General features: G+C 44.3%; 1 protein-coding gene across 1 annotated transcript; it reads left to right on the forward strand.

The window, feature by feature from the left end:
- Positions 1-2,925: 2,925 nt before the first annotated feature.
- Positions 2,926-27,939, forward strand: TTL (tubulin tyrosine ligase). The gene is made up of 7 exons (XM_063125545.1): positions 2,926-3,107; positions 16,039-16,117; positions 18,708-18,940; positions 20,839-20,974; positions 21,131-21,400; positions 23,591-23,734; positions 26,447-27,939. Exons 1-7 carry the CDS (start codon positions 2,951-2,953, stop codon positions 26,559-26,561), a joined length of 1,134 nt encoding a protein of 377 aa, XP_062981615.1. The 5' UTR covers positions 2,926-2,950; the 3' UTR covers positions 26,562-27,939.

Consider the following 27,939-nt stretch of genomic DNA (forward strand, 5'->3'; position numbering starts at 1 on the left):
GGTTTGAGGCCTACACAGGCTTGAGTTGGTTTAAGCCTGAAGGCCCAAAAATCTCCTGATGGGAGGGGGCATTCCTGAGTTTCATTTCCCCCTAAAGGAGCTAAGTTTCATTTCCCCAGTTTCAGGTCACCTGATTGTATGTTTCAGTTCTGGGGGAGGCTATAAAAAGGGGTGAAGTTAACTGTACACAGGAGAGCGGGAACTACAGAGAGAGCCACTGAGAGAGACTCTGGAACAGAGAAAAGCTTTGAAAAACAGCCAGGAGAAGGCTGGAACAGACTCTAGGGGCTTGTTTATAAAGCTTGTTTAACTCAACCTAAATATGCATATTTGCATTTTAGGTTACATGATGCATCCGTCCATTTGCCGCAGCACCCAATAATTCGCATCTTGGCATTCACGATTTTCCGTGACTTTTCGATCACATCCGAGATCACACTGCATTATGGCTATGTGTCTTTGGGGGAGTTAAATCAGATTTAGGCAGATTTTGAGGGCAGAACAACGTGATTGGCTAATTCCCCGATTTTAGACTAATTGGCTGCCTTGTTCGTTTGCGCCAATTTTAGTTTGAAGTCTCTCTGCGAAACTCCGCAGAGAACTTCTTAGAACAAATTTCTTTATGAATTTATATATTTATTGCATTTCTGTACCACCCAATATGCGAAGCTTTCTGGGCAGTTCACAAAAACAAAGAGGGGGAAACGGGCAGCCAGACGAAGGAGTTGTGTTCTTCTGTCTCGTTCCTTTCCCTTTGCTGCCTCGTTCCTTCCCCCAACTATATATGAATCTGCAGAGCTCCGCATATAAAAATGTATAGCTTTGCTCCTCTCTCCTCTGTAGCTTTGTATATGCCATAATGCGCATATGCGCATTTATAACTCACTATAAAAAAATTCAGGAAATAAATCATAGAGAGAGAAGGATATCAAGCAAGCAGGCACTAATACACATGAAAGATTGCTAGCTGTCAAGAGTTTAATCCTGAAGTTAAGCAGCTGCCTAATTTCCTCTGTTTGCTTTACTGTTCTATCTTGCTGAGGAAATGTGGAGGAACCTGCTCCCCCCCTCCATGTTGGAATATTGGGATCTGTTAGTCATAGGACAGGTAACTCATTACTTGTCTGCAATGCTTTGGGGTACGTGTTAGAATATCCAAAGAAGCCCTGTCCCCCTTTCCATATGGTCACCCTACTTCTCCATGTTAGGCATAATTTTATAAACCTCTCTGTCATGTCACCCAGCCCCTTATTCTCCTTTCCCCCTAAACTAAGGAAAAGCATAACAATGGCTGAGTTTGGACAACACGCTAATCAATGGTTGTTTCCCATCCTGTTCCTATTACTAGGGTGACCATATGAAAAGGACAGGGCTCCTGTATCTTTAACAGTAATGTAGAAAAGGGAATTGCAGCAGGTGTCAATTGAAGGTGAAATTCCCTCTTCATCACAACAGTTAAAGCTACACTAGTAGCTATAGTAGAGTGACCAGATACAAAAGAGGGCAGGGCTTCTGCAGCTTTAACTGTGTTGATGAAGAGAGAGTTTCACCCTCTTCAATTGACACCTGCTGAAATTCCCTTTTCTACATTACAGTTAAAGGTACAGGAGCCCTTTCCTCCTTTTCATATGGTCACCCTACCTATTACCCCCACCCAGTTGATTAGCGTATTGTCCGAACTCAGCCAATATCTAGCCAGCCACTGATGGGAGACACAAAGTGGCTCCGTTTCTGATTTTCACTAGGGCGTTGCAGTGCAACAAAACGAGGAAAAGCTCATATCCTTTTGTCTGACTCTGTACCAGGTTTCTACAAAATTCATTTCGGGCTGCTGCTTCTCCAGGCATGTACTTCTCCCCCCCCCCCCCACCGCGCTCCATGTTAAATTGTGGGGGTGGGGAGAAGCAGCTCACCGAAGCTAATCCTCGTTATTATATGCAAAATAGATTTGGTGAGGTAGTTGGTTTATTTAAGAGCGCAATTCTAGGCATGTTTAGTCAGAAAGAAAAAGTCCTACAACTCCCAGCATTCCATCTGGCTGGTGGAATGCTGGGAGTTGTAGGACTTCTTTCTGGCTAAACATGCCTAGGATTGCGCCCTAAAGGGCTTTGCAAGGGTCATGCAGGACACCCATCCAGATCCACTCAGGCTCGAGAGCACGTCGGACCTCCGACGGAGGGGAGAGGGTCTGTGTGGGCGTGGCGGCCTCCCTGTCCCGTTTCTTACGCCATGAAGCCAGTCGCCGGGGCCCGGCCCCCTTTCCGCTCCGCCCCCTGACCCATGAGCTCAACACCGGGTCATGATGGGGAAGGTGGAGTCATCAGGCACGAAACTCTGCCCTCCTGCTGCTTCTGCGCGTAAAATAGGCGTGCGCCTGCCTGCAGGGAAGGGTGGCGAAAGTTTGGGCTGGTGAGCATCCTCAGCAGGTGTGGTGATGGCCGCGCTAAGGACGCGGGAGAGATGCGGGAGGCGCCCTGCTGCCGCCGCCTTCTGAGGCTCAGTTCTGTGTGCTGCCGCCTCCGTCACCAACCATCATCACCATGTAGGAAGCCTTGTCGCCTTCAGGAAGTGCTTCGGAGCCCAAACCGGGAATGGTTGAATGGTGATCAAGCTCTGTTTTAAGGGCGGACGGACACACGCCTTCCCCATACACATCCCTCCTTGCACAGCGTGGCGAAAGGCTCGGGGACCGGGCCGACCGGAGCATCGCCTGTTTCCACTGCCCGAGGGCGCAGCTTCCTCGCTCTCTCTGGAGCGGATTACGCCCGCTCTTGAGCCCGCAGGGAAAAGAGATAGATGTCTTGTGATGCCGGCTTGGGAAAAGATGTTTGCAGCCTGCTCAGAGGAATCGGCGTGCGTGGAAGCGCTCCGCACCTTTTGAATTAAGCGATTTCAAGCTCGTTCTTTGATCTGCCCGGTGTTTTCTTCTTCTTCTATCATATTTTTTAAAATGTATACGTTTGTGGTCCGAGATGAAAACAGCAGCGTCTATGCTGAAGTCTCCAAACTCCTCCTTTCCACTGGACAATGGAAGAGGCTGAAAAGAGACAACCCCAGATTTAACCTCATGTTGGGGGAGAGAAACAGGCTGCCTTTTGGGAGACTGGGTAAGCGAGCGAGCTGTGCCCGCGCGCACACACACGCATGGCCAGCAGCAGCGGAACACGCAGCGCGTGTTTGTGTGAATGGGCGCTTCCATGGGAGTCAGTGCGACTCTGGAGTTTCTGCTGTCCAAGGGCTGCTGAGAACGGATTCGACTGCTTAAGTTTGGGTGCCGGGGGGCGGGGGGGCGTGGGAGAGCGCTAAAGTGAGGTCTGCCTTGTGCTGCAGATATTAGTTTTGGGTGTTGCCTTGCTGCAACAAGGGAGTGACTCTGCTGTTAATAAATCAGCCGGAGCATTTGCTTGTTGGGTGTATATAGAAGAAAGAAAGATTGTAAACGATATGCTTATTGGCATGGTGGATTATCTGTTCGAATTAGCATCCCTATATTTTTAACCTTTTGGTTATTTTAATAACATTTTTATTATCCAGAAAAAGTGGATTTCGGCAATGGTGAAACTAACTAATTTTAGACTGGTGTACATTTTTTCCTTAACAATAGTGCTACGTTTAGATCCTCATTTACCTTTATCACAACATAATTATGAGCCCTTTGAGCGGCCTTGCACAGCATGGGGGCCTCCAGATGTGATGGATTGTGACACCCATTATCCCTAGCAAGCAGTGCCTTTGGGCATGCTGGCTGGAGATTGTGGGAGTTCTACTCCAACTCATCTGCAGGACTGCCTTAGAGGAACTACCAAATCTTTTCAGAAGGGATTTTTTTTTAAAAAAAAAAAACCAATAAGGAAACACTGAAGAACAAAGGACCGATCAAACTTACACGGAGGCTGGTCACTTCTTTTACATTTGCTAATTCCTCTTGATTTTGAAATGTCTTTTTTCTTTCTTTCTCAAAATTAGAAGGTGGTGAAAAGCAAAGCATATTCTCTCCAGCAATCTGCCCTATTGAAGGTTGTAAATTCCCTTTACTGAAGCATTTTAGACTGCTCAACCCCAACGTGCTCAACAATGGTGTGTAACATTCTGCACTGATGATGACCAGCCCTCAGCCCCCAAAATAATTTCTCATTTTGCTTTGTTTTGGGTGAAGGTGTGTATTTAATGTCCTACGGATTGGGGTCTTTCTCATTTCTGAATAGTGACTGGATATATTTACTCAAATAATTCATAATGACACTTAGTAGCGTACATATTAAATGATGGGCACAAAAGTTTTCCATTTCCAACAGTTTTGCTAAGAAATCTGAGGATGCATCTAGCATCAGTGAATGCACATAACCCCATAGATTTCAAGGAGCTTAAGTGTGCTTAATCATGCAATTTTATATATATTCAGTGGTAAGTCCCATTGATCTGAGTGGGGCTTTCCCTAGGAAACTGGGTATAGGGTTGCAGCTTAAGACTGCAACCCTAGACTCATTGACTTGGGAAGAAGCCCCATAGGACTTAAATTTGAGTAGACCTGTATAGGACTGCACTGTAAGTCTCTCTTGGGTTGTGGCTGAAACGTCACGTTGTGAATGTTTTATAGAAGTTTTAAAAAGTAAAAAAGTGCCCTCTGTTGAAGAGATGTGGGGAACACTTTCTTCTGAGATTGGGAAATTAATTGGGGCCAAAAGCGGGATAAAAATTGAACAACTGTTAGATTTTTGTTATGAAGTCATGGCATGTGTTATAAACCAGCCTTCCCTAACCTGGTGTCCTCCAGATGTGGTTGAGCACAACTCCCATCATCCTTAGTCAGATGGCAGGGGATGATGGGTGTTGTGGTCAAATGCATCTGGAGGGCAACAGTTTGGGGTTGTAGGCTGATGTAAAAAGTTTCATAGAATCATAGAACGGTAGAGTTGGAAGGGGCCTATAAGGCCATCGAGTCCAACCCCCTGCTCAATTCATTACATTAATCTGTATTTGACTTTTTCACCGTTAGTGGTTCGTTGACTTTGGAGCTGAGCCACATTTCAGTGAACAAAAAATGGGATGGCTCACACAGCAAATTTTCTGTCGTGTGTGTGTGTGTGTAGTAATTTCGTTTTCTTCAAGAGGGCTATTTTAAAATGCTGTTCGCCAGCATTTGAGTCAGCCTGCCAAAAGGAATGAAAGAGAATAGTTTGCTCCCAGAACAGGTGGTCTCTCCAAGGGCTGGATAGCTGTGACTAGGGACAGCACCCGGAGAATGCCGCAATAATGGAAAGCAATCCAGCCACAGTTAATCACAGCCAAACCTTACTAGTATTGGTGTGAGAGATTTAGGCTGTACATGCTGTCTTGGGGGTAAGTCCCAATGAACTTGGTGGGGCTTCCTTCTGAGTAGACAGGTATAGGATTGCACTCCAGTACTTTTCACTGGCTGGATCTCAACTCCAGAATGTAGCCCAAAGACTTAAAAGTCTTCCTTACTGGGAGATTGTGGGAAATGACCTACAGTGATTGCATCTAAAACAGGATTTTTATTTATTTATTTATAATATTTATGTACCGCTGCCCATCCAAAATTTTGGTGCAGTGAACAGATAGAATAGAATAAAACAGAATAAAAACACAGTAAAAATAGATTTTTAAAAGAAACAACGTGAAAAATAAACCACAGCTTGTCATTATGGAAAGCCTTCCTAGAACAACAGGAGGTGCCAGAAGGCATACAAAGTTGGTGCCTGCCTGACCAACAGAGGCAGGGAATTCCATAGGAGGGGGGCCACCACCTCCAGGAGTGGCCATAGCTGGTGAACCAGCCAAAGCTGGTAAAGGGCACTCCAAGCTGCTGTGGCCACTTGAGCCTCCAATGACAGAGACGGATCTAAGAGTACCCCCAAACTACGAACCTGATCTTTCAGAGGGAGTGCAACCCCATCCAGAACAGGCAATGAGCCTATCTCCTGGACTCGGGAACCACTCACCCGTAGGGCTTCTATCTTGCCTAGTTTCAGTTTATTGGCCCTCATCCAGCCCTTTACTTAGTCTAGGCACTGGTCCAGGACCTGCATAGCCTCACCTGATTCAGTTGTCACCGGGAGATAGAGCTGCATGTCATCAGCATATTGGTGGCATTTAGCTCCAAATCCCCTAATGACTGCTCCCAGTGACTTCATATAGACGTCAAATAACATTGGGGACAAATTGGTACCCTGCAGCACCCCGTAGCTCAATTGCCAAGGGGCCGAGGAATGGTCACCCAATGTTACTCTCTGAAAACGACCCCGTAGGTAGGACCGGAACCACTGTAGCACAGTGGCTCCGATGCCCATACCATGGAGTTGATCCAGAAGGATACCATGGTTGATGGTATCAAAAGCCAATGAGAGATAGAGCAGAATTAACAGGATTGCACTCCCCCTGTCCCAATCTTGATAAAGGTGCGACCAAGGCTGATTCAGTCTCATAATTGGATCAAACCCCAGACTGGAATGGGTCTAGATAATCAGTATCCTCCAAGAGTGCTTGCAATTGCTCTGCCACAACCCTCTCAAGTACCTTCCCTAAAAAGAGGGTGTTTGCGACTGGGAAGTACTTGTCTAGTACCTTCGGGTCCAGGGGGGTTTCTTCAGGAGTGGTCACACTACTGCCTCCTTAAGGACAGCAGGGACCACCCCTTCCCGAAGGGAAACATTTATCACCTCCTGGACCCACCCAGTCAAACCCCCTCTAAGCGAAGAGGTTGGTCACATTGCTGCAAGTTGGTCACATTGCTGCAAGTTGGAAGAAGCTGGGTTTGTTTAGGCTGGAAGAGATACAATTAAGAGGTGATATGATAGCCATTTTCTTTTTATTTATTTTTAATTGCAACACAGTGATAACAATAACCAAAGGGGGGGTCATCAAACAAACACATCCATATGTTCTATCCGTTAACAGGACTAGCAATGTCATGGAAACTAACCTTAGGGAATTGTGGCTCTGTCATAGGCTTCTATGTTGCTCTGCTCCCAGAAGTCCTTTTCCCCGAAGGCAATGAGTTCTGTGCTTTGCCGCTTCACCTCTTGTCCTCATCGTAAAGCTCAGCCATGGTTTTAAATGAGGCAAACACATTAGTTAGGATGAGCAGTCTGCGAACATCCTAAATTGCTGTAGAATGTTTCCAGATCCTTTAACTTGGAACGTGGCCCCACCAAGCGCTTTGCTGTATAGCAAGGGCAGACGTTTTGGCCTAGAACTCCCATCATTCCTTCACCCTTGGCTATACTACCTAGGGCTGATGGGAGTTGCAGGCTGAGGACCACAAGTTCTATAGCTTTGCCTGTTGCTGCTCTCCAACCTGCGAGGGCTTCATCTTTTCTTCCAGCTCTGCCTCTGCATGGCTACTCCCTTCTCCAAAACTTGACGATGCAGGACTTTGAGTCGGTCATTAGTTCATCAGTAAGTGACCATGCTGCTAGTCCAACCTGAAACGACCCGTGGCTTCTGGATCAGGTCGCTTCTGATCTATGTTTCTTTTGGATATAGAAGGGAAACATCTGATGGCGTCACTGTCTTACTCATTTAACAGATAAAGAGAATTCAATCGACATAAAACATCATGATTTTACAATTAGGCTACAGAGCAAAGAAGAAACTAGTCCACACTAGAAGGCTTTAGACAAATTCATGGAGGATAAGGCTGTCCATGGAAGCTAGTTATGATGGCTATATATTTCCTGCACTACTGGAGGCAGGATGCTTCTGTATGCCAGCCGGAGGAGGCTGTTGCCCTCAAGATCTCCTTGTGGGCTTCCCATACGGATCTGGTTGGCCTAGAAATGTGAAACCCTGGGTGGGAAAAAAAAACCGTAGAAAATAAGAAAGAAGGGGACCCAAAAATTAGGAAAAACCCTTTGTTTTGAAATTTGTCCTCTCCCAATTTTAAGGAGGTTCCCCCTAGTTCCCCTCCAGCATAGCTGACTCAGGAGATGATTTGATATGTATTTCAGTCCCCATCATCTGGAGGTCGCTGGGTTGGGAATGTGTGGAGGCTGGTGGCTCCAATATCAGTGAGGCAATGAATCTGCTCTGGGTTTCAGTTAGAACCAATCAGAACTGATTCTGCAGAAGGACCTTGGAGAGCTCCTTTAGAGTCTGACTGTTTCTGATTGACGCCCAGAGCGGATTCATCGCCCCACTGACATCAGAGCCACCCGTCTGCACTGGGATGCAGTAAAGAAAAGAAGCGTGTTTTGTCCTCACCGCTCTGAGAAATTGCAAACGCTTCCGTGTGGTGTCAGAATTCAAAAGTAATCTTGGTGAACTGCAGAAGGGGAGCGGCAAAGAAATGCAGTAAATTATAATAAAATACAAAATCAGGGTAGCTGGCCAAGGCAGTAGGGCTGGTAAGAAAGAATTGAGTCCAGAGCAATTAGGGCTGATGATAATGGAACATGAGTCAGCAACAAGGTACAGTGGCAGAAAAGGCTAATGGCTTGCATTAGCAGAACCTTCAGCTCTAAATTTCGGGAACTCATACTTATTTTGTTTGGCTCCAATCAGGTCTGTACAGTTCTGGGTACCACCATTATAAACGGAGAAAGGATTCTTATGGAGCCGTGGCGCTTTTCTAGACCATAAATGACCCCACCCTCCATTCCAATCCAGCATCAGTAGTGTTACTTCATGTCCATGTGTAATGGGCAAGGGGTGGGTAAGGGTGGCCTTGGCATCGACCTGGTGCCCTCCAGATGTGTTGGCTGGCTGGGGGATGCTGGGAGGGCACCAGGTTGGGGGGACACTGAGGTAGACACTTCCTTTCCCCCCCTTTTTTTAAAAAAGTGTGCTCAAGCAATAGAGAAGGGTTAGCTTAGGTTGATATATCCTGCTTGTCAGTCCCTGGTCAACAGCTGGTTGGCCACTGTGTGAACAGAGTGCAGGGGCTTGTCTATATGGGTTCTTTACCTCAAAGTAAATGCACAGATTCACGTTTTAAGACACATGATGACGCCGTCAATTCGCCGCTACGCCGGGTTTTAACTGCGATAATGCGCGTAATCGCATTCGCAATTTACTGTGACTTTTAGATCACGTCCAAGTTTGCACTGCGTTATGGTTATGTGTCTTTGGGGGAGTTAAATCGCATTTTGACATGTGGGCGGAGCTTTGAGGGTAACACAATGTGATTGGCCAATTTCCCACCAATCGGCTGCCTCGTTCACTCGCGCCGTTTTTAGTTTGAATTTTCTGATTCTGCAGAGCTCTGCAGAGAAAGCTTATTAAAACAAAGAGGGGAAATGGGCATCCTTGTCTGCTGCCTCGTTCCTTCCCCCCTCTCCCGGTTTCTCTGTTATATGAATCTGCGGAACTCCGTATATAAAATTTGTAGCTTCCATCGTCTCTCCTTCGTAGAGTCATATCATTGTATATGCAATAATTCGCATGTGCGCATTTATAACTGCACTATAAAAAAATTCAGGAGATAAATCGCTGCTGCTGCTGCAGTGTGATGCTCTCTACCTAGATTCGAATCAATGAAAAATTTGGTTTATATTTAATGAGGAGCAATCCCGTTGTTGTATAGACGGGGGCCTGGATTAGATGGGCCCTTTGTCTGATCTGGCATTGGCTCTTCTTATGTTCTTAACTGTGATCCTATCTGGACAGAGACAGCCTGGCAACAGTTGTCCACATTCTGTTAGTCTGGTTGTTTTTTGAGTGATTTGCAGTACATCAGTAATTTATGACTTCAAATAATTTAACAATGGGCAGTATCCAATGGTGACCATCCACAACCCCTCCTCCATTCCACCATCAATTGAGTTTATAGAGAGAGATGTTACATCGGATGCCTTTTCTGGCAGAAATTAAGCTTTCTGCTCATAGAAATTGGAATCTTTCAGCAGCATCTCTCTCTTATTATGGAAATCCTCCCAGGAGGGTGAATGCCAGCTGTGATCAGGTTTTCAGAAGTTAAGAAAAAACTCTTGTTGTTTCCCTGCTTTTCTGAGCTTTCTTTTAGCTCTCAGTAGTGGATTTCTTTTTATGAGTTGTAGGTGGTCTCCTCCTCCTCCTTTGATGCTGCTGCCATTTTAAAATGATGGTAGTGGTTTATTGGCCATTACTGTGAAGGTTAGGTGACAGAATATAGTCTACCTATAAACTAGACTTAGGGCACAATCTTATGCATGTTTAGACAGAAAAATGTCCTAGAACTCCAAGCATTCCTCAACCAGCAGAATTGTAGGACTTTTTTTCTATCTAAATCATAGAATAGTAGAGTTGAAAGGGGCCTATAAGGCCATCGAGTCCAACCCCCTGCTCAATGTCGGAATCCACCTTAAAGCATACCTGACAGATGGTTGTCCAGCTGCCTCTTGAATGCTTCTAGTGTGGGAGAGCCCACAACCTCCCTAGATAATTGGTTCTATTGTCATACTGCTCTAACAGTCAGGAAGTTTTTTCTGATGTCCAGCCGGAATCTGGCTTCCTATAACTTGAGCCCATTATTCCATGTCCCAAACACCAAAAATACCAGCATGTTTTAGTTTAAAGCTCTAAGTGCCAGTAACTAAGTCTTAGGAGAGACATTTCAACCTTTTAGAGAGGGGAAAACACTTTCAGATTATGCAGGACTTTCCGCCTTTGAGCTACTCCTCATGAGTTATTAGTCTTATGCCCATGAATAAATCAATAGCGTTAGTCCTGCACTTAGTTTCTCAGAACTATTCATTTCTTCCAGGCAAGAGTTTTCCAGGCCCCCTGTTTAAGCTATACCATGACTCAGGTACAAGAGAGATGAGTGAGTATATTCTGTGCACTCATCTGCAAGACTGAATTACATAAATATAAGCCTAGGCTGTCTCAGTTAAAGAAGGAAACCTAAGCATCACTAAATAAACAAAGAACTAAAATAGAACAAAAACCACTATTGTACAGTACACAGCTGTGGTTAAAGTATAAAATGGGGAAAGAGCCATTATAATGATATTATGCCAATCAATAATCCATCCTTGTTGGAGATACTTGACAGGTAGCATCAGGACATGTCTCAGAGAATGGATGGAGTCCAGCTAAGGAAAACAGAATGCTTAAAACAACAGGGCAGGGGGAAGCGGCCTGGTGCTCTCCAGATGTTTCTGACTCCAATGCCCATAAGCCCCAGCCAGCAAAATATTTGCAATGGAGGGTACAATGCTATGATCCCTGGGAGAGCATCCCTTAGGCCCTCGGATCTGTCCCATCTCTCTCTTAGGGGGGGAGGGGTAGAGAGAGGGGGAGATCTGACCTTGTAAGCCTGATGAGAGAAGATTTATTTATTTTAATTATTAAAACACTTGTATCCTGCACTATATCATTGGGATCTCAGGGTGGCATAGGGATAAAATCAATTCAAACCATATAAAACATAATGTACACAGGTAAAAAATAAACCATTAACAAGCTAAAACCAATAGAAAAGTATAAAGCAATACAAACAATTAAAACTATGTGCAGCTTTAGGCAAATTTAGCCCTCAAAGGCTTTGATAAAAAGCCATGTTTTAATTTCACACTGAAATGAAGCCAACGTTGGCTCCTGTCGGGCCTCCAAGGAGATGGAGTTCCCCAACCAGAGTGCCACAGCAAAGAAAGACAAGGACAGGTCCACAACCAGTGTACTTCCAACAGAGCTCCAATGTCAGAGAGGGCAAGGGAATGTTCCAAGAGAGTCCTCCTTAACGTAAGAACATAAGAAGCGTCATGCTGGATCAGACTAAGGGTCCATCTAATCCAGCATTCTGTTCACAGAATTGCCAACCAGCTGCCAATGAGGGACCAACAAAGCAGGACGTGGTGCAACAGCACCCTCCCACGCATGTTCCTCAGCAACTGGCCTACACAAGCATACTGCCTCTGACATTGGAGGTAGCATGTAACCATCAGGACTAGTAGCCTTCTCCTGCAGAATGTGTCTAACCCCCTTTTAAACCCATCCATATTGGTGGCCATCACTACATTGTGTGGTAGCAAATTCCATAATTTAGCTATGCACTGTAAGAGGAACCTGTTTAAAACTTTTATGTTGAAAATCACTTTGAGATTTCTTTTTAGATATATTTAAGCGGTCTATACATTGATTAAAATAAATAAATAAATAAATAAGATTGCTGCAATTCAAGAATTGTACCCAGCAGAATTCCTTGCAAGGTGGCAGACGATGTTGGGGTGCACCTCTGGGGTCACATGGTGCTTCCTTGGGGCCCCTACAATTATTGTAGCCCCAAGCAACTAAGTGGGTTGTGTGTGCAGTCATAGATCTGGTAACACAGCTTTGAGCTTTGCCCCAGTTCTTCCTTCTCATTTATCTACTTCTCATCTAGTCCAAACATGACCTTAGTGTAGGTCAGGGGTAGAGGTCACTAGTGGCTTTTCAAATGTTTTTGCCTACAAGTCCCATCAGCCCTAGCCAGCAGTAAAGGATGGTCCAGCTCCAGCTGAGAGCCCCCTCCCTCCTGCTACCAACTGTCTCTGCAGAGGCCACCAGTGAGGGAGGAAGCAGCAGCCAGGCACCTCTCCATCGTGCCTGGGTCCAGGTCCAGCTGAGAGCCCCCCCCTCCTGCTACCAACTGTCTCTGCAGAGGCCACCAGTGAGGGAGGAAGCAGCAGCCAGGCACCTCTCCATTGTGCCTGGGTCCAGCTCCAGCTGAGAGCCCCCTCCCTCCTGCTACCAACTGTCTCTGCAGAGGCCATCAGTGGGGGAGGAAGCAGCAGCCAGGCAGCTCTCCATCGTGCCTGGGTCCAGCTCCAGCTGAGAGCCCCCTCCCTCCTGCTACCAACTGTCTCTGCAGAGGCCATCAGTGGGGGAGGAAGCAGCAGCCAGGCACCTCTCCATCGTGCCTGGGTCCAGCTCCAGCTGAGAGCCCCCTCCCTCCTGCTGCCAACTGTCAACTGTAACTGCTGAACTTTGCAACTAAGATTGTAGTGCCTGAATTTGCTTTGCTTTCCCCCCTCCTCCTCCTCCCTCCCAATCCCCTTTCCTTTTGTGTCATGTCTTTTAGATTGTAAGCCTGTGGGCAGGGACTGTCAAGAAATACTTTTGTAAGCCGCCGTGAGAGCCTTTTTTGGCTGAATGGCAGCATAAAAATACTTAAATAAATAAATAAATAAATAAATAAAATGGTGGGGGTTGTAGGACAAAAAACTAGGAGGGACACATGTTGTCCACCCCTGATGTAGATGAATATTCCTTAGCCATATTAATATTCTCTCTCTGTGTATGTGTGTCATATCCAAGTTGAACTTCATGTACCAGAGAGATTCCTTTCCTATGTAGCTTGAGCAAGTTCCCTGAAATCCTGCCTCTGATTTGATTACTCTAAATTACTTGCTGTGTCATCTGCAGCTTTTTTGCTCCGTCACTCTGGGTCTAAGTTTAAGTTTCTCTTACAATTTTAATTATCTGTCTTAACATCTGGCCTAGCACAGAGCTAAATCCAAAGACAGAACCCTGGAATTCTTTGTTCATAATCGGTCTCTCTTTGTGGTTAAAAACACTTGGACAAATACAGTCTGGACTCGCTGGCCTGCTTTTGTTATTTGTTTAAGCACCACCTCTTCAGTTCTGTCAATGCTCTATTGTTGTCATTTTTTTAAGAAAAAAGCTTTTTGTTCACTGTTGCTCTAGCATCTGTGGGGACGAAGAAGTAGCAATCTCCTTTGAATCACATTTGTGCATAGCCTTAATACATTTTAAATACGGTTTACCTTTATATTTTACAGCGGAGCCTAAAAAATTGGAATATTTTCCCGGCCTGGCTTTATTCCACAAGCAATCCCGCTGCTATAATTTTTGAGTCCACTGATAATTCAGCAAGGGTGGGGCACATTTGCTAAACCTCATCCTAATGCAAGATGTGTCCTGTAACTCTTCCTGAAAATATCTTCCATTCAAGAACCTCACCACCAAATCCTTGTTGAAGTTATTATGGTACTAGTGTTATATATGAAGATCCCAGGCAAAGTTCGCCCAAGGTCACCTAGGAGACTGGTACATTCATGACCAATTTGCTGTATGATGCTTCACATCATTTTATTTATTTATTTATTACATGTCTATATCTCCCATTGGCTGAAGCTGTCTGGGTGGTTTTGCGCAAAGGAAGTGTTTTATTCCACTCTGAAACAAAGAAAAGTACTGTACACTCGCATAATTCTATCATTTCCGTTGTGAGAAATCATATTAGCACGGCATCAGAATCTGTCTTGTACTTATACTACAGAGATGGACAGACTTCAGGCTTACAGGATCCTTTTTGTTTATTGTTGTGTTGTTGTTTTTACTAGAACTCTGCAATCCACCAACCAGAACCAGGTTCAAAAGACATACACTCAGGAACAAAACAAATTGAGCCTAGGAACCTGTTTTTTGAGTACCAGACCTGAATGGAATTCACAGTCCTTTCACATAAGAATCCACTCCTGGTTATCCCTACCTCCCCCAATTTGTCTTAATTTCATCAATATAATTTGAAGGGAGTCATTTTGTTATTGTTGCTCTTGGTAAATAATAACAATATTGAAAGATGCCTTCACCCATATCAGCCTGCCCACACTGGAAGATCAGTAAGAGAAGCTCCTCTCATTGGCCCACCTGTGAGAGTAGTTAAACGGGTGACCACACGAGACAGGGCCTTTTCTGCAGTGGCCCCACACCTCTGGAATAAGTTGCCACTGAGGGTGTTCCAGGCCCCATCATTGCAGCCTTTTAAGAAGGCCTTGAAAGCATCCTATTTTACTTTGGCCTTTTCCTGGTATCTTCACTGTTGTAGCTGTTTTTAAAAGACCGTACCAGTTTTTGTTATGTGGTTTTATTTATCAACCAGTTGCTGATTCTCAGCCTAACCTCCCCCACAGGGCAGTTGTGAGGATAAAATGGAGAGGAGGACAAGGACTTTGTGAGCCACCTTGGGTTCCTTGCAAGAGGGGAAAAGATGGGATATAAATGTAATAATCAATCAAGAAATATTTTAAATAAAAGAATGAATAAATAAACAACTATAAATTAGAAATCCTTGCCGATCACCCAGGGATCTTCCAGTTGATCCTGATCTACTTCGTGCCCACCAATCCTCCACTGTTTTCCCATCTCGCTCTGCTACTCGCCTGATCTAGTAGCAGCTCTCCAGTTTCTCAGGAAGGGAAGGGTCTTTTTCATCGCCTACTGGCACAGCTGTTTCTCAATCTGGTGCCTTCCAGATGTTTTGGACGTCTACCCCCAAAACCAGCTTGGCTGATGGTCAGGAAGGCTGTGAGCTTTCCAAAACATCTGGAAGGCACCTGGTTTGGAAAAGTGGTGCTAGCTGATCCAGAAGGAGGAGGAGCAGCAGCAGCAGCTAGAGATGTCAGGGAGTGAACCTGTGACCTTTCTGCATGAAAAGCATGTGTTCTGCTGCTTCGCTATGACTCCTACCAGCATATAGGTTTAGATCTGGATAGAAAACGACTTTAGGCTGTAACTCTGTCTGCAGTTAAGCTGCTTAAATCCTCTCCTCTCCCCCCTCCCCCCCCCCCAAGCCAATGGGATTTAAGCAATCTGTCTGCAAGATTGCAGCCACTGTGTTTGCCGGACTTAAAGGGCACCCAGTTCTTTTGCATACTCAAATTTGCAAAATCTTGAACACATTCCTCTCTTGGTGTCAGTTCCTGTCTGTGTTTTGCCAGTCATTATTCTTAGATCACACATTGGCTGCATTCGGATATAACAATAAACTGTGGTTTATCGTTATGTGAATGAGCCTCTCAGTCCTCCGGAGTGGCAAGAACAAAAGCTTTTCAGGTGCAGGACCCCTCCCCTCAGATTTGGATTGAGACTTTAGAGAGGAGGGGGCAGGAGGACTTTTAAGTTCTGGATTGGGGGCCCTGTGCCTACTCTGTGGCTGCTTGATACGGATTTAAATAATGTCTGTTTTGGCCCATAGTATTGTTTGCCTCAATGTTTGTTGTTTTTTAAAGCTTTTTCTCTCCCACAGCAATGAATGCACATGATTCCGAAATCCAAGGAACCCGGACATAAACACTCAAGTCTTTTTTATTGTAGGTCATGAACCTGGTCTTGTACAACTGGTGAACTACTACAGAGGAGCTGATAAACTTTGTCGCAAAGCTTCCTTAGTGAAGTAAGATTTCTCTCTGTGTGTGTGTTTGTGTGTAAATGTGGGCAATAAAGGTCAATGTACGGGCACCCTTTTGGCATTCCACTGAAATCGCATCTACATCAAGTACATCCAGTCACATCCTCAGATTTTTACTATCTAAGATTCTAAACACTGTTTAGAATCACATCACACTAAGCCACAATGGGTTAATTAGCCCCTGGGTCTTAACAGTGCGAGCTAAGCGATTTTTGCAAATTGAAGCCATGACCACAGCTTATTGTGTCATGTGAATCCGGTGAGTGTGGGTTCTTGGCGTGGCTTACCATGCCAACAACCCACCCTTGCCAGGTTTGCACAACATGACAAGCTGCGGTTGAGGCTCGAATTTGCAAAAGTTGCCCAGCACATGTCGCAACCCATCATGGCTTAAATAAACCATGATAGGATGTGGTGATCGTGCGAACCGGTTCTCTGTTTTCGTCACAGGCAAGGAACATTGACATTCTAAATCTATATTCTCACTTTTAAAAAACAAACATGGCATTTTCTGGTTCGTTTAGAACAACTATCCCGCATTGTATATGCAGATCAAGGTTGTATACTTTGAGAGTGATGGATTTGATATGGGGTGGGGAACCTGTTGCCCTCCATTTGTGCTTGACCTACAAGTCCCTGACCATTGGCCATGCTGGCTGAGACTGACGGGGGTCACCATCCAACACCATCTGGAAGCCCACAGCTTCCCTTGCTCTCTTATCTTTGCTGTGCATAAGGCCAGGTAGTTAAGGCCATGGTTGAAAGTGGTTAAAAATGTGCCCATGTTGTCTCACACTCCACAGTATGATGGTTGTAGATATCCCTTGGGTTTGGGGAACAGAGGTCAGATGCGTTTGCTGTTGCTTTGCTTTATTGTCAGTGGTTTGATTATCCCTTTGCATTTCTAAAAAGTTATTTTAATCAGCTTTAAGGTTTGCATTGTTGGAAACCAGCCTTGGAAACAATTGCTGGAAGACAGTCTATAGTATCCAAGGTGCTTGGATAGCTCCTTTAGAACCCTGGTTCTGACTTGAAACCCAGAGTGGATTTCCCACCACATTGGTATTGGACCCACCAGCCACCACTGCATCTACACCTTCTCCTGGCCATTAATAGTAGGAATTTCAGACCCCAGACTCCTTCTGCTGCCTCCCTACTTAAAATTGCATTGCCTTCATTGTTGATCGAATCTGGATGCTGGTTTTGATACACTAATTTCAGAAGGGTGAAATCTGTGTGTAATTTGCTGTTTTCTCTTCCTCCTTCCCAATAGTAGCAAAACAGATAATTTCCATAGAGTGCAAGCTTCTTCTTTCAAGGATATGAAATAACAAGCACACTTTAAAATAAATAAGTAAAATAATAATACGACTGGAGGCGTTCCTTTGGAGAACTCCTTTCAGAACGTTTCTCGATTTCCATAAACCGCTTGACTCTCCGCTCCGATTCAATGAGAGGGAATGTTTTAGGGCTTGTTTTAATGGATAATATATAGCTGCATTATGTAAGCTTCATGTGGTGTTTATTTGCATATAGAGAAAAGCCTTGAGGCTTTGTGACTCATTAATTTCAAACTAGCATTTCTAAAAATCCTTGACCTTTCCCTGTGAAGGCAAAAATAAATGGCCCCGTATTCTGCCATAGTTGCATTGCCTTTTAAAACCCGTCTGTGAACTTTGCAAAATTTATATGCAGCTTGCCCTTTAATGCTAGAAATTAAATTGGAATAACAAGAGCACTTTCCTCCTAAAATAGTACTTAAATTTAATCCTAGGACCAGCAAAACCTCTGATGGATTATAATACTCTGAGCAAAACTATTACAATAAAATACTGAAAGATGAACTTGTCACAGTTTGGAAGATCTATGGTGGTCTTTCCAGTGTAGGATTGAGATCCTGGAGAGCTCCATTCTGGTGTCGAGGAAGTGGACCAAGAAATGTTTTCTGTCCACTCACATAACACTAGAAACCAGGATTATCCCATGAAGCTGAACGGCGGGAGATTTGGGACAGATAAAAGGAAGGACTTCTTCACACAGCACATAGCTAAACTTGGACTTCGCTACAGCAAGGTGCCGTAGTGGCCACCAATTTGGGTGTTTTTAAAAGGAGATTAGACAAATTCATGGAGGAGGACACTATCAGTGGCTACTAGTCCTGATGGCTATATATCTCCAGTCTCAGAGGCAGTAAGCCTATGTACATCAGATGCTGTTGCACTCATGTTTTGCTTGTGGATTTCCCGTGGGCAGCTGGTTGGCTACTGTGTGAATAGTGTGTTGGACTTGATGGGCCCTTGGTCTGATCCAGCAGGGCTCTTCTTATGTTCTTGTGGTTTGGAAATCCATTCAGTGTGATGCCCCTATTTCACATGTCAACTCTCCATGTCCTCCTGTGCTGATGCAGTGTGTTAGCACAGACCTGTGCCGTGACTCCCTGTAAACGTTTCAATGGAGAGACATGTTGGTGGTAATGAGAATGGCATTTGAATGCAATGTGCCCTGTTGAAAACCTGCTGGTTAGAGTTAACAAGACCAAATGAAATCTCCTTCCCCGCCCCTATTTTCTGTTTAGACTAATTAAGACAAGTCCTGAATTGGCAGAGTCTTGCACCTGGTTCCCAGAATCCTATGTGATTTACCCAACTGATCTGAAGACTCCAGTAGCTCCGGCACAGAACGGGATTCATCATCTGGTCAACAACACAAGAACGGACGAAAGGGAAGTCTTCCTAGCATCCTACCAGAAGAGGAAAGAGAGTGGAGAGGGGAACGTGTGGATAGCCAAATCTTCGGCAGGTGCCAAAGGTTAGCATCTGGCAAAGTCTCTGGAATGCGTTAGTTTTCTTTATAGAATTTTTTGTTTATCCTACAGATTAGGGGTAGGCAAACTGGTGCCCTCCAGATGTTTTGGACCACAGCTCCCATAATGTCTGACCATGCTGGCTGGAGCTTATGGGACTTGTAGCCTAAAACATCTGGATGGCACTTGGTTGCCTATCCTTGCTATGGATGCTAGGGTCCTGTGATATCTGAAAGCCTGTGCTGTACATTCAAAGGTCCCCAGTTCAAATCTCATCTTTGCCACAGACTCTGTAGTTAGCCTTGGTCAAGCCACTATCACTCAGCCTCAGTGTCCAGCAGAGTGGGGATAATAGTGCTGTCCTGTCTTACAAGTTTGTTATGAGAAACCCTTTGAATGCTCAAAACATGCTGTATAAAATGTTATTATCAAGATGAGCGAGGGATACGGTTTCATCACAAATGCCTATGGCTAGACCTGGGCTAGGAGGATTGTGCCTGTTAAGAATATAGGAAGCTGTCTTTTACTGAGTCTCGATCATCCCAGAGTGTAGTACATGGAATAATGGGCTCAAGTTACAGGAAGCCAGATTCCGTCTGGACATCAGGAAAAACTTCCTGACTGTTAGAGCGGTACGACAATGGAACCAATGACCTAGGGAGGTGATGGGCTCTCCCACACTGGAGGCATTCAACAGGCAGCTGGACAGCCATCTGTCAGGGATGCTTTTAGGTGGATTCCTGCACTGAGAAGGGGGTTGGACTCGATTGTCTTATAGGCCCCTTCCAACTCTACAATTCTGTGATTTTAGGAGTCAGACCATGCAGCCTAGTAATTTCGACCCCAGCTGATAGTGGCTTCCCAGGGTTTCAGGCAGGAGTTTTCCCTGTTCTATCTGGGATCAAACCCAGGACATTCTGCATGCTAAGTAGGTGCTCTAACCCTGAGCCTTCCCCATTAGTGCTCACTATAAACTCTCAATCAGTTAGCTCTGTACTTGACTAGACACTAGGGCTATTCAGACCTCCAGTGCATGGCGGGGAGTGAGTGAGAGTGCCCCCAACATCACGAGCCGCCCTGGCCCTGCTTCTGTGAATATGACTGGATCTCTGTGGTGTGTTCGTTCTTCTCTGATGATGGCTAGTGGTTATATTAGATGTTTTCTGTTTTATTGTTTTAATGTTGTTACCTGCCCTGGCATTTTTAAGATGGGTTCAACTGGCCAGCGAGACCACATCACGCCAGTCCTTTTACAACTTCACTGGCTGCCAGTCCAGGTCCAGGCCCAATTCAAAGTGCTGGTACTAACATTCAAAGTCCTAAATGGCTTGGAGGGCAGGCTGTCTTTAGGAACGCCTCCTCTCATATGTACCTGCCCAGACCTTAAGGTCATCCATAGGGGTCCTTCTCCATGAGTCCTTGCCAAAGGAAGTGAGGCAGGTGGCTACTAGGAGGAGGGCTTTCTCTGCTGTGGCACCCTGGCTGTGGAATGAGCAACCCAGAGAGGTTTGCCTGGTGCCTACACTCTATTATTTCTGTCACCAGCTGAAGACCTTTTTATTTTCTCAGTATTTTATCACCTAATTTAACTTAAATTTAAACTTTGCTCTTTTAATTCCTTATTTTAATCTATATAAATTTCTGCTGTGTGGTTTTATCCTGGTTGTGCTTTTTATATTTTATTTTGTATTTGTGTTTTTAGACCGTTGGTTGTGGTATTATGCTTTTCATGGTGTTAATTTTGTGAACCGCCCAGAGAGCTTTGGCTATTGGGCGGTATAAAAATGTAATAAATAAATATATAAACATTAATATAAATAAGCTGTGTGTGTGTATGTGGTAATTGTGTGGTGGTGGTGATGGTCTCCTTGTCCAACATTTTGACTTTTTTTTTCCTGGTTAGGTGAAGGGATTCTAATTTCTTCAGAGGCTACTGAACTTTTGGACTTTATAGATAATCAAGGACAAGTGCATGTGATTCAGAAATATCTCGAGAAGCCTATGCTCTTAGAACCAGGTCATCGCAAATTTGATATTAGGTAAGCAGATTTTTTTAATATATTGATACTTAAAGCTTGCTTTAATAACCAAATGAAGTGAAAGATCGGTTATTACCTCTGATTCTTTTGAACTGGAATTTTGAGACATGATTTTAAAAACTACAACTCACACTCTGTATTTTTTAAAACTTTTAGAAGCTGGGTACTAGTGGATCACCAGTATAATATCTACCTCTACAGAGAAGGCGTTCTACGGACCTCTTCAGAACCTTACAATAGTGCTAATTTTCTAGACAAAACCTGCCATTTGACCAATCACTGCATACAGAAGGAATATTCTAAAAACTATGGGAGATATGAAGAAGGCAACGAGATGTTTTTTGAGGAGTTTAATCAGTATCTGACAAGTGCTTTGAACATTACTCTGGAAAATACAATCTTATTACAAGTCAAAAATATAATAAGGTAATGCGCCTTTTATTTGTTGCAACAGTACCATGAAGATTCTACCAAGACAAAGGTTGCTGTTATTTATTTCATCTAAGTGCAAAGCAGCTTCCTTTGTTCTCCCTCCACATTGTATCCCCAACATAACAATTCTTTGAGGTAGGTTAGGTGGAGAAAGAGAGAGGTTGCCTAAGGACATCTGGCGAGTTTCATAGCTGAGTGAGGTCTGAACCTGGACCTCCCTGGTCCTACTTGAAGACTCCAACCACTACACCATAGTGCCCAGTACCATTACTGCAGCTACTATATGTGTGCACAGTAAGACTTGGTCCCGAAGTGAACATATGTGGCTTTCTATGGAGAGGGCACCTCTTTATGAGGCCGTTCAGACAACATGGTAACCCACATTCAGTGGTTGAGTGTGGATTGTTGTTGAACCATGGGTTGTTTGTTGAACTGTGGGTTAGTGTGTTGTCTGATATCCACAGAGTGACTTGTTAACCATGCATTGTGGCTTATTTTCTCAAACAAGCCACCCTGGGAACACATGATTTTTTGTTGAGTTGTTCAGGGTGGTTAACAAGCCACACTACAGATGTTCAGCTAACACATGGCTCAACAAACAACCCACGATTCAATAACAACCCACACACAGCCACTGAGTATGGGTTAGTGTGTTGTCTGAACGGTCCCTATGTGCATGCACAGAGAGGGCCCATCCATTGATGGGAAGTTATTGTGGGTAGAAGAGTTCTATGTCCACCCAAAGCTCCTGCAGCTGAAGGCATTACTGGATCACAGACCATTTTATACAGCCAAAGTGTCGTACTGATCCCTTATCTTAGAAAAGAAGAGATAAGAGCATTGCAAAAACATGTATCCAATCCACAGCAGTCTTTGGGTTTTTTCCAAGAGGTGAAATGAAGTAGAGAGGCAGCAGTCAGGGAAAGGAGCAAACATTCCTTTCCACTCACCCTTTTGCCTTTCCACCCCAAATTTCCTCTTTCCAAAATAACCTTTTCTGAAAAAACTGGCTGGCAGGGTTCAGTTTATGGGCATTTCTTTGTAATGTGTAGTTAGATCCTAAAAATATCTTAGTCAATGAATGGTGGAATCATGAACCTGAACCCAAGTCAACTTACTGTTCTAAACAGTAAGAGAGCTCCGGCTATTGGGCGGTATAGAAATGAAATAAATAAATAATCTTTATTGGAGAGTAGTAATGCATCTGCGTCAGACACAAGGGCGCAAATTAATGCTGAAATGAAAAACGAGACAAACGGACACATTTTTTCCACACTAAAAACGGTCAGGCTCCTACCTCTCTAGTGTGGGCTCTCCCACACTAGAGGCCTTCAAGAGGCAGCTGGACAAGCATCTGTCAGGGATGCTTTAGGGTGGATTCCTGCATTGGGCAGGGGGTTGGACTCAATGGCCTTGTAGGCCCCTTCCAACTCTGCTGTTCTGTGATTCTATGATTAACGTGAGTGGCCTCCAGTCCAATGAGATTCTGGTTTGGGTTGTGAAGTTTGGGGTTTGGAACTCGAATTTTATGAAGCAACTCGCTATTCACAGTTTAGCTCCAATAACTTTGTTACTAGCTTCAGAGTGGTTAGGCCATGAGGGAGGAGATATCTTTTCCCTGGGCCCTAGGTCAGATATTTTAAACTCTTGCCAACAAAATTCATCCAAAAGGTAATAATTATTAATACAAAACAGACGATAAACAGAGGATACAGATAACAGGAAATAGAAAACCTAACTTGTACCAAGAGGAGAGCCATATTTCAAGAAACAGACCCAGCTTCCAAAAGAAGTCAAACCACTGCATCCTTTTATCAGGATGCGCTGAACGGAGGAGGCCAAGAGAATTACCCCCAAAAGGAGGGCCAGCTGTTAGTTATTGGGCCCAGTTCCCACAGGTTGGAGGTCTTAAAGGAGCGTTGTCCGACCAGATCAAGCATAGGGTGACAGTCCTACGCCATCCCAGTCTTCTCCAACCTGGTGCTTTCCAGATGTTTTGGAGCACAACTCCCATCAACCCAAGCCAGAATGACCAATGGTCTGTGAGTTGTACTCTCAGACCAGGTTGGGGCACTGAGTTGGGGAAGGTTCATGTAGAGCTTAGGGTTAGGTTAAACAGGACTTCGTTTAGAAACCCCAAGCAATTCTGGTGGCTGATTCAGGAGTGTTCCGTCCTTTCCACAGAAGCTGCCTTATGTGTATAGAACCTGCTATCAGCACCAAACACCTTCACTACCAGAGCTTCCAGCTCTTTGGCTTCGATTTCATGGTGGACGAAGACTTGAAGGTCTGGCTAATCGAAGTCAATGGCGCCCCTGCGTGTGCTCAGTAAGCATTTCCCGTTCCTGTTGCATGCTAATAAACTCCCCCGTGTATGCGTTTATGGTGCCACAATGTATTTCCTGGAATTTCTGTCCAGAAGATTATGTGATTTTAAAGCCATCACCCAGGGCTGAGGTTTGTGTGGTGATGGGGGAACAATAGACACACACATTTGTCCTCATCTCCCAGAGCCTGGCAGCGTTGGATAGTAGCCAGGGCCCGACTGCTAGTGCCTGTGTGTGTGTGTGTCTGTGTGTGTGTGTGTTTTCTGGCCTGACTCTCCAAGCAGCACTGAGCTGTTGTGTCTGGCTGCTATTTTAACTTTCCACAATGCCCCAAAGCATAACTACATTAAAAAACTAAAATGGGGGCTCATCCACCTGGTGCTACTTGGAGTACTGTTTCTGCTTGGCTCCAAGTAAGCCTATGAGCAAAGGAGGGGCGCACTCCAGACGACACTTTACTTAGGGCCCCAAAAGCTGTCCTCTAACCCACCCTCCAAGTAACCGGAGCTCCTCTTCTGAAGGGACGAAAAGAGGTGAGGAAAATAGCTCTCAACAGAGTTGCTTGAAGGAGTATAGTGAACTTGTAGGCTGACCATATGGAAAGGAGGACAGGGCTCCTGTATCTTTAATAGTTGCATAGAAAAGGGAATTTCAGCAGGTGTCATTTGTATGTATGCAGCACTAGGCTGTGCACCGCCTCGGGCTGAACCCTGAAACTGAGGCGCAGTGGGCTGATTCGGCCCGCCTCGCCTTGGTTCTGAGTCGGTTCCGGGTCAGCCCGAGGCAAGCCGAAGCTGATCTGCACTGAAGCTTCAGTAGTCAAAGCAATGTAGGGAACAACCTATAAACCTAGCAAAGGGAATCTGCATGAATGGATGTGTTTCTACGCCTTCCAGAATCTGCTTTCAGACTGTTGCTTGTTGGAGCAGCCACAGGCAATAGCACCAAAAACTGTTGCATACTAATGTAAGACCAGAAATACACAATGCCCTAAAAGACAGAATTACCCATTCAAAGGGCCTCTGCATGTGGTAGGATAGGAATTTTGAAAGGCAAAATCGCTTGTTTCTCAGGTTTCAGAAACATTCCCATACTTCATTCCTGCAACAGGGGAGAGATAGAGGAGGAGACAGAGGCTACGACCACCAGCAGCCCTGAATTTTAACCTTTGTAAGCAAATAGCCAAAGGGATCATTTGGTGCATGTAAAGAATTGTGTTTCTGCTATTTATACCAATTTGTTAGCAACATTGGCTGCTATTTTCATACCAGTAGGACTACACATGAAAGCAAGCTGAGAGGGGGTTAAAGAACAGGTGTCTTGGTGCATTTCTAGACTCTTGGCCAGCTGGCTTGTCCACCCTTTGCTTGTGCTTGTTGAATATCCTTGTGGGTTGGTTGGTTTGTATTCATGGTGGATGCTAGCAGGGATTCTGAAGCCCTGTTCCTCCCTGGACGATTATATCCAAGGACAAAGCCTTTCTGACTTCCAAAAAAATTAACAAAGAAACTTCTGACACCTTAAAGACCAACAAATTTATGATGGCATGGGTTTTCGTAACCATATGAAAAGGAGGACAGAGCTCCTGTATCTTTAACAGTTGTATTGAAAAGGAGATTTAAGCAGGTTCCCTGCCCTCTTTTAAATCTGGTCACTGTAGTATAGCACCTTAAGCTTTAACTGTTGTGATGAAGAGGAAATTTCAACAGGTTCCCAATATATACAAATGACACCTGCTGAAATTCCCTTTTCTGTGCAACTGTTAAAGATACAGGAGCCCTGTCCTTCTTTTCATATGGTCACCCTACTACAGCCCATTTCATCAGGTGCATGAAGTGTTACCGTGAATTAACAGGTATATATACAAATGGGCTGGGATTGAATTTATTTATTAAAATGTTTGAATCCCACCCTATGTCATTAGGATCTCAGGGTGACATACAGATGATAAAATCAATTCAAGCAGTGTAAAACAATAAATAATTTGCACAGCTAAAACGTACTAAACCATTAACAAGCTAAAACCAGTAGAAAATATAAAAGTAATAAAAACAATTAAAACTATGTGCAGCTTTAAGCAAATATAGCCCTCAAAGGCTTTGATAGAAAGCCATGTTTTGACTTGGCGCCGAAACAAAGCCAGGGAGAGCTAGTCCATTCTGTTTACACAGTGGCCAACTAGCTTCCTTTACAAAACCCGCAATTAGGACACAAATGCAATAACACGGTCCCACTCATACTCCACAGCAACTGGTGTATGTAAGGCATACTCCCTCTGACTGTTAGAGCAGTACAACAATGGAATCACTTACCTAGGGAGGTTGTGGGCTCTCCCACACTAGAGTCATTCAAGAGGCAGCTGGAGAGCCATCTGTCAAGGATGGTTTAGAGTGGATTCCTGCATTGAGCAGGGGGTTGGACTCGATGGCCTTGTAGGCCCCTTCCAACTGCTATTCTATGATTCTATGATGCTGGAGGTAGCATAGAGGCATCAGGACTAGTAGCCATTCATAGCCTTCTCCTCCAGGAATTTATCCAACCCCCTTTTAAGGCCATCCAAATTGGTGGCCATTGCTACACCTTGTGGTAGCGAATTCCATAGTCAAAACGGGTAAGCCTAGCAATTACTTCGAAGCAACAGTTGATTGTTTTGTTTTGTTTTCCAAGGTAAATGTGTAACCTTAAGTTCTGTCTTCTTTGTTTTTATTTTTAGGAAACTTTATGCAGAGCTTTGCCAAGGCATAGTGGATGTAGCCATCTCTAGTGTCTTTCCCCTTAGTGACACCGTGCAAAAGCAGAGCCAGCAATCAATATTTATTAAGTTGTGATGATAAAAAGAAGGAAAATGAAGCATCCGTGCACCACACATGGGAAAATCTGCCACCGGTTGATTCTAGGGACGAAGAAGAAATGTGAATTGGTCACTTCACCTGCTCATCATGCCAAAACAAGGGATAAAGGCTGGCATCCATCTTGGAATTTCATAAACGGAGGAAAGTTTAGAGGGGAAGTCCAAGATGAACCAAAGTTGTCTTGTCAACTCTCTGTGTGTTTGGGGGGAAACGTTGCTTTAGAAACAGTTCCTACAAATTCCTCTGGGAGTGCAACATAATCGGTTTTTTAATAATGTAAGGAAAACCAGGGGTGTGATCAAGTTTTTCTTCACTCTTCCTTCACCCCTCCCCACCCTGACATAATAATAATTTATTTTAGCAAATGGTAGTACCAGGATGCTTCCAAAGACTTCGTAGCTTGGAGCGTTTGTCGAGTCGAAATGTGTGAGGTTTTGTTTGTTTTTCCTCTTCGCCTACTGCAGTTCTAGTGCCTTAGCTTTGTTCCCAATAATTAACTTATTTTGTTCTTGCTTTAATTCTCTAGAGGTTTGTAAAAAGCTGTCCTGTTCTGTGAGGTATAAACTGTTCCTTGGAAAAAAAGTTTTTTTATATATATATATGTGTGGATATGGATGTTTTTTGAAAGTATGTTCCTTGTTTTTCATTGAGCAGTACTAAGCGCAGAAAACTAATCAGACAAATGAAAGACTTCTATTCCCCCTTTTTTCCCCTCTAATACAAACTGGCACAATTTATGCCCTTTTGAGTCAAAACGCAACCCACCAGACACTTGATAATCCTCTTGTATTTTCAGTCCCTGGCAGGCAGCTTAAACCAGAATATTTTATTCAGGTTGAACTTTTGTATGGACTTACCTGCCCATTCATTTCAGTGGGACTGCTAAGTCAGCATGTAAGCCTGTGATGGGCTCCCCTACACAGTTAATGGGCAGTGTTGAACTTAGTTTGCCATATGATATGCAGTCCGTTCCTCGTGCAATTTCAATCCATTATTGCTCACATTCTGGCATTGCTAAAACCAATAGCAAAAAGGCAAGGAAACCATGGCATATTTGTCTAGCACTGGGATTGAATTGGACATTTTGTTCAAAACATTCACATTATTTGGACTCGAAAGCCTTGTATGTAGTTAGCTGTGGATCTCCTTTCATGTCTGTGTGTGTATACTTCCCCTCCTTGTTTTTTATCATGTGTCCCTTAGTTTTATTCACATTTCTTAAAGAGAGAATGATCATGGAAAGGAACATTGCCATCTTCTACTGTCACTTAAAAAACCACATTCACCCCCTTTGCATGTCTTTTCACTGTACTATAATGTCTCTGAGCTGCTAAAATAAAACCTCCAAAAGCCA

This window comes from Elgaria multicarinata, chromosome 4 (genome assembly GCF_023053635.1).
Source record: "Elgaria multicarinata webbii isolate HBS135686 ecotype San Diego chromosome 4, rElgMul1.1.pri, whole genome shotgun sequence".
NCBI lineage: Eukaryota > Metazoa > Chordata > Lepidosauria > Squamata > Anguidae > Elgaria > Elgaria multicarinata.

Coding starts and splice junctions, on each gene's coding strand:
- TTL (XM_063125545.1), top strand. CDS start 2,951: ATGTATACGTTTGTGGTCCGAGATGAAAACAGCAGCGTCTATGCTGAA. Junction 18,941..20,838: donor ATCTTCGGCAGGTGCCAAAG/GTTAGCATCTGG, acceptor TTTCCTGGTTAG/GTGAAGGGATTCTAATTTCT. Junction 23,735..26,446: donor GGCGCCCCTGCGTGTGCTCA/GTAAGCATTTCC, acceptor TTTTATTTTTAG/GAAACTTTATGCAGAGCTTT.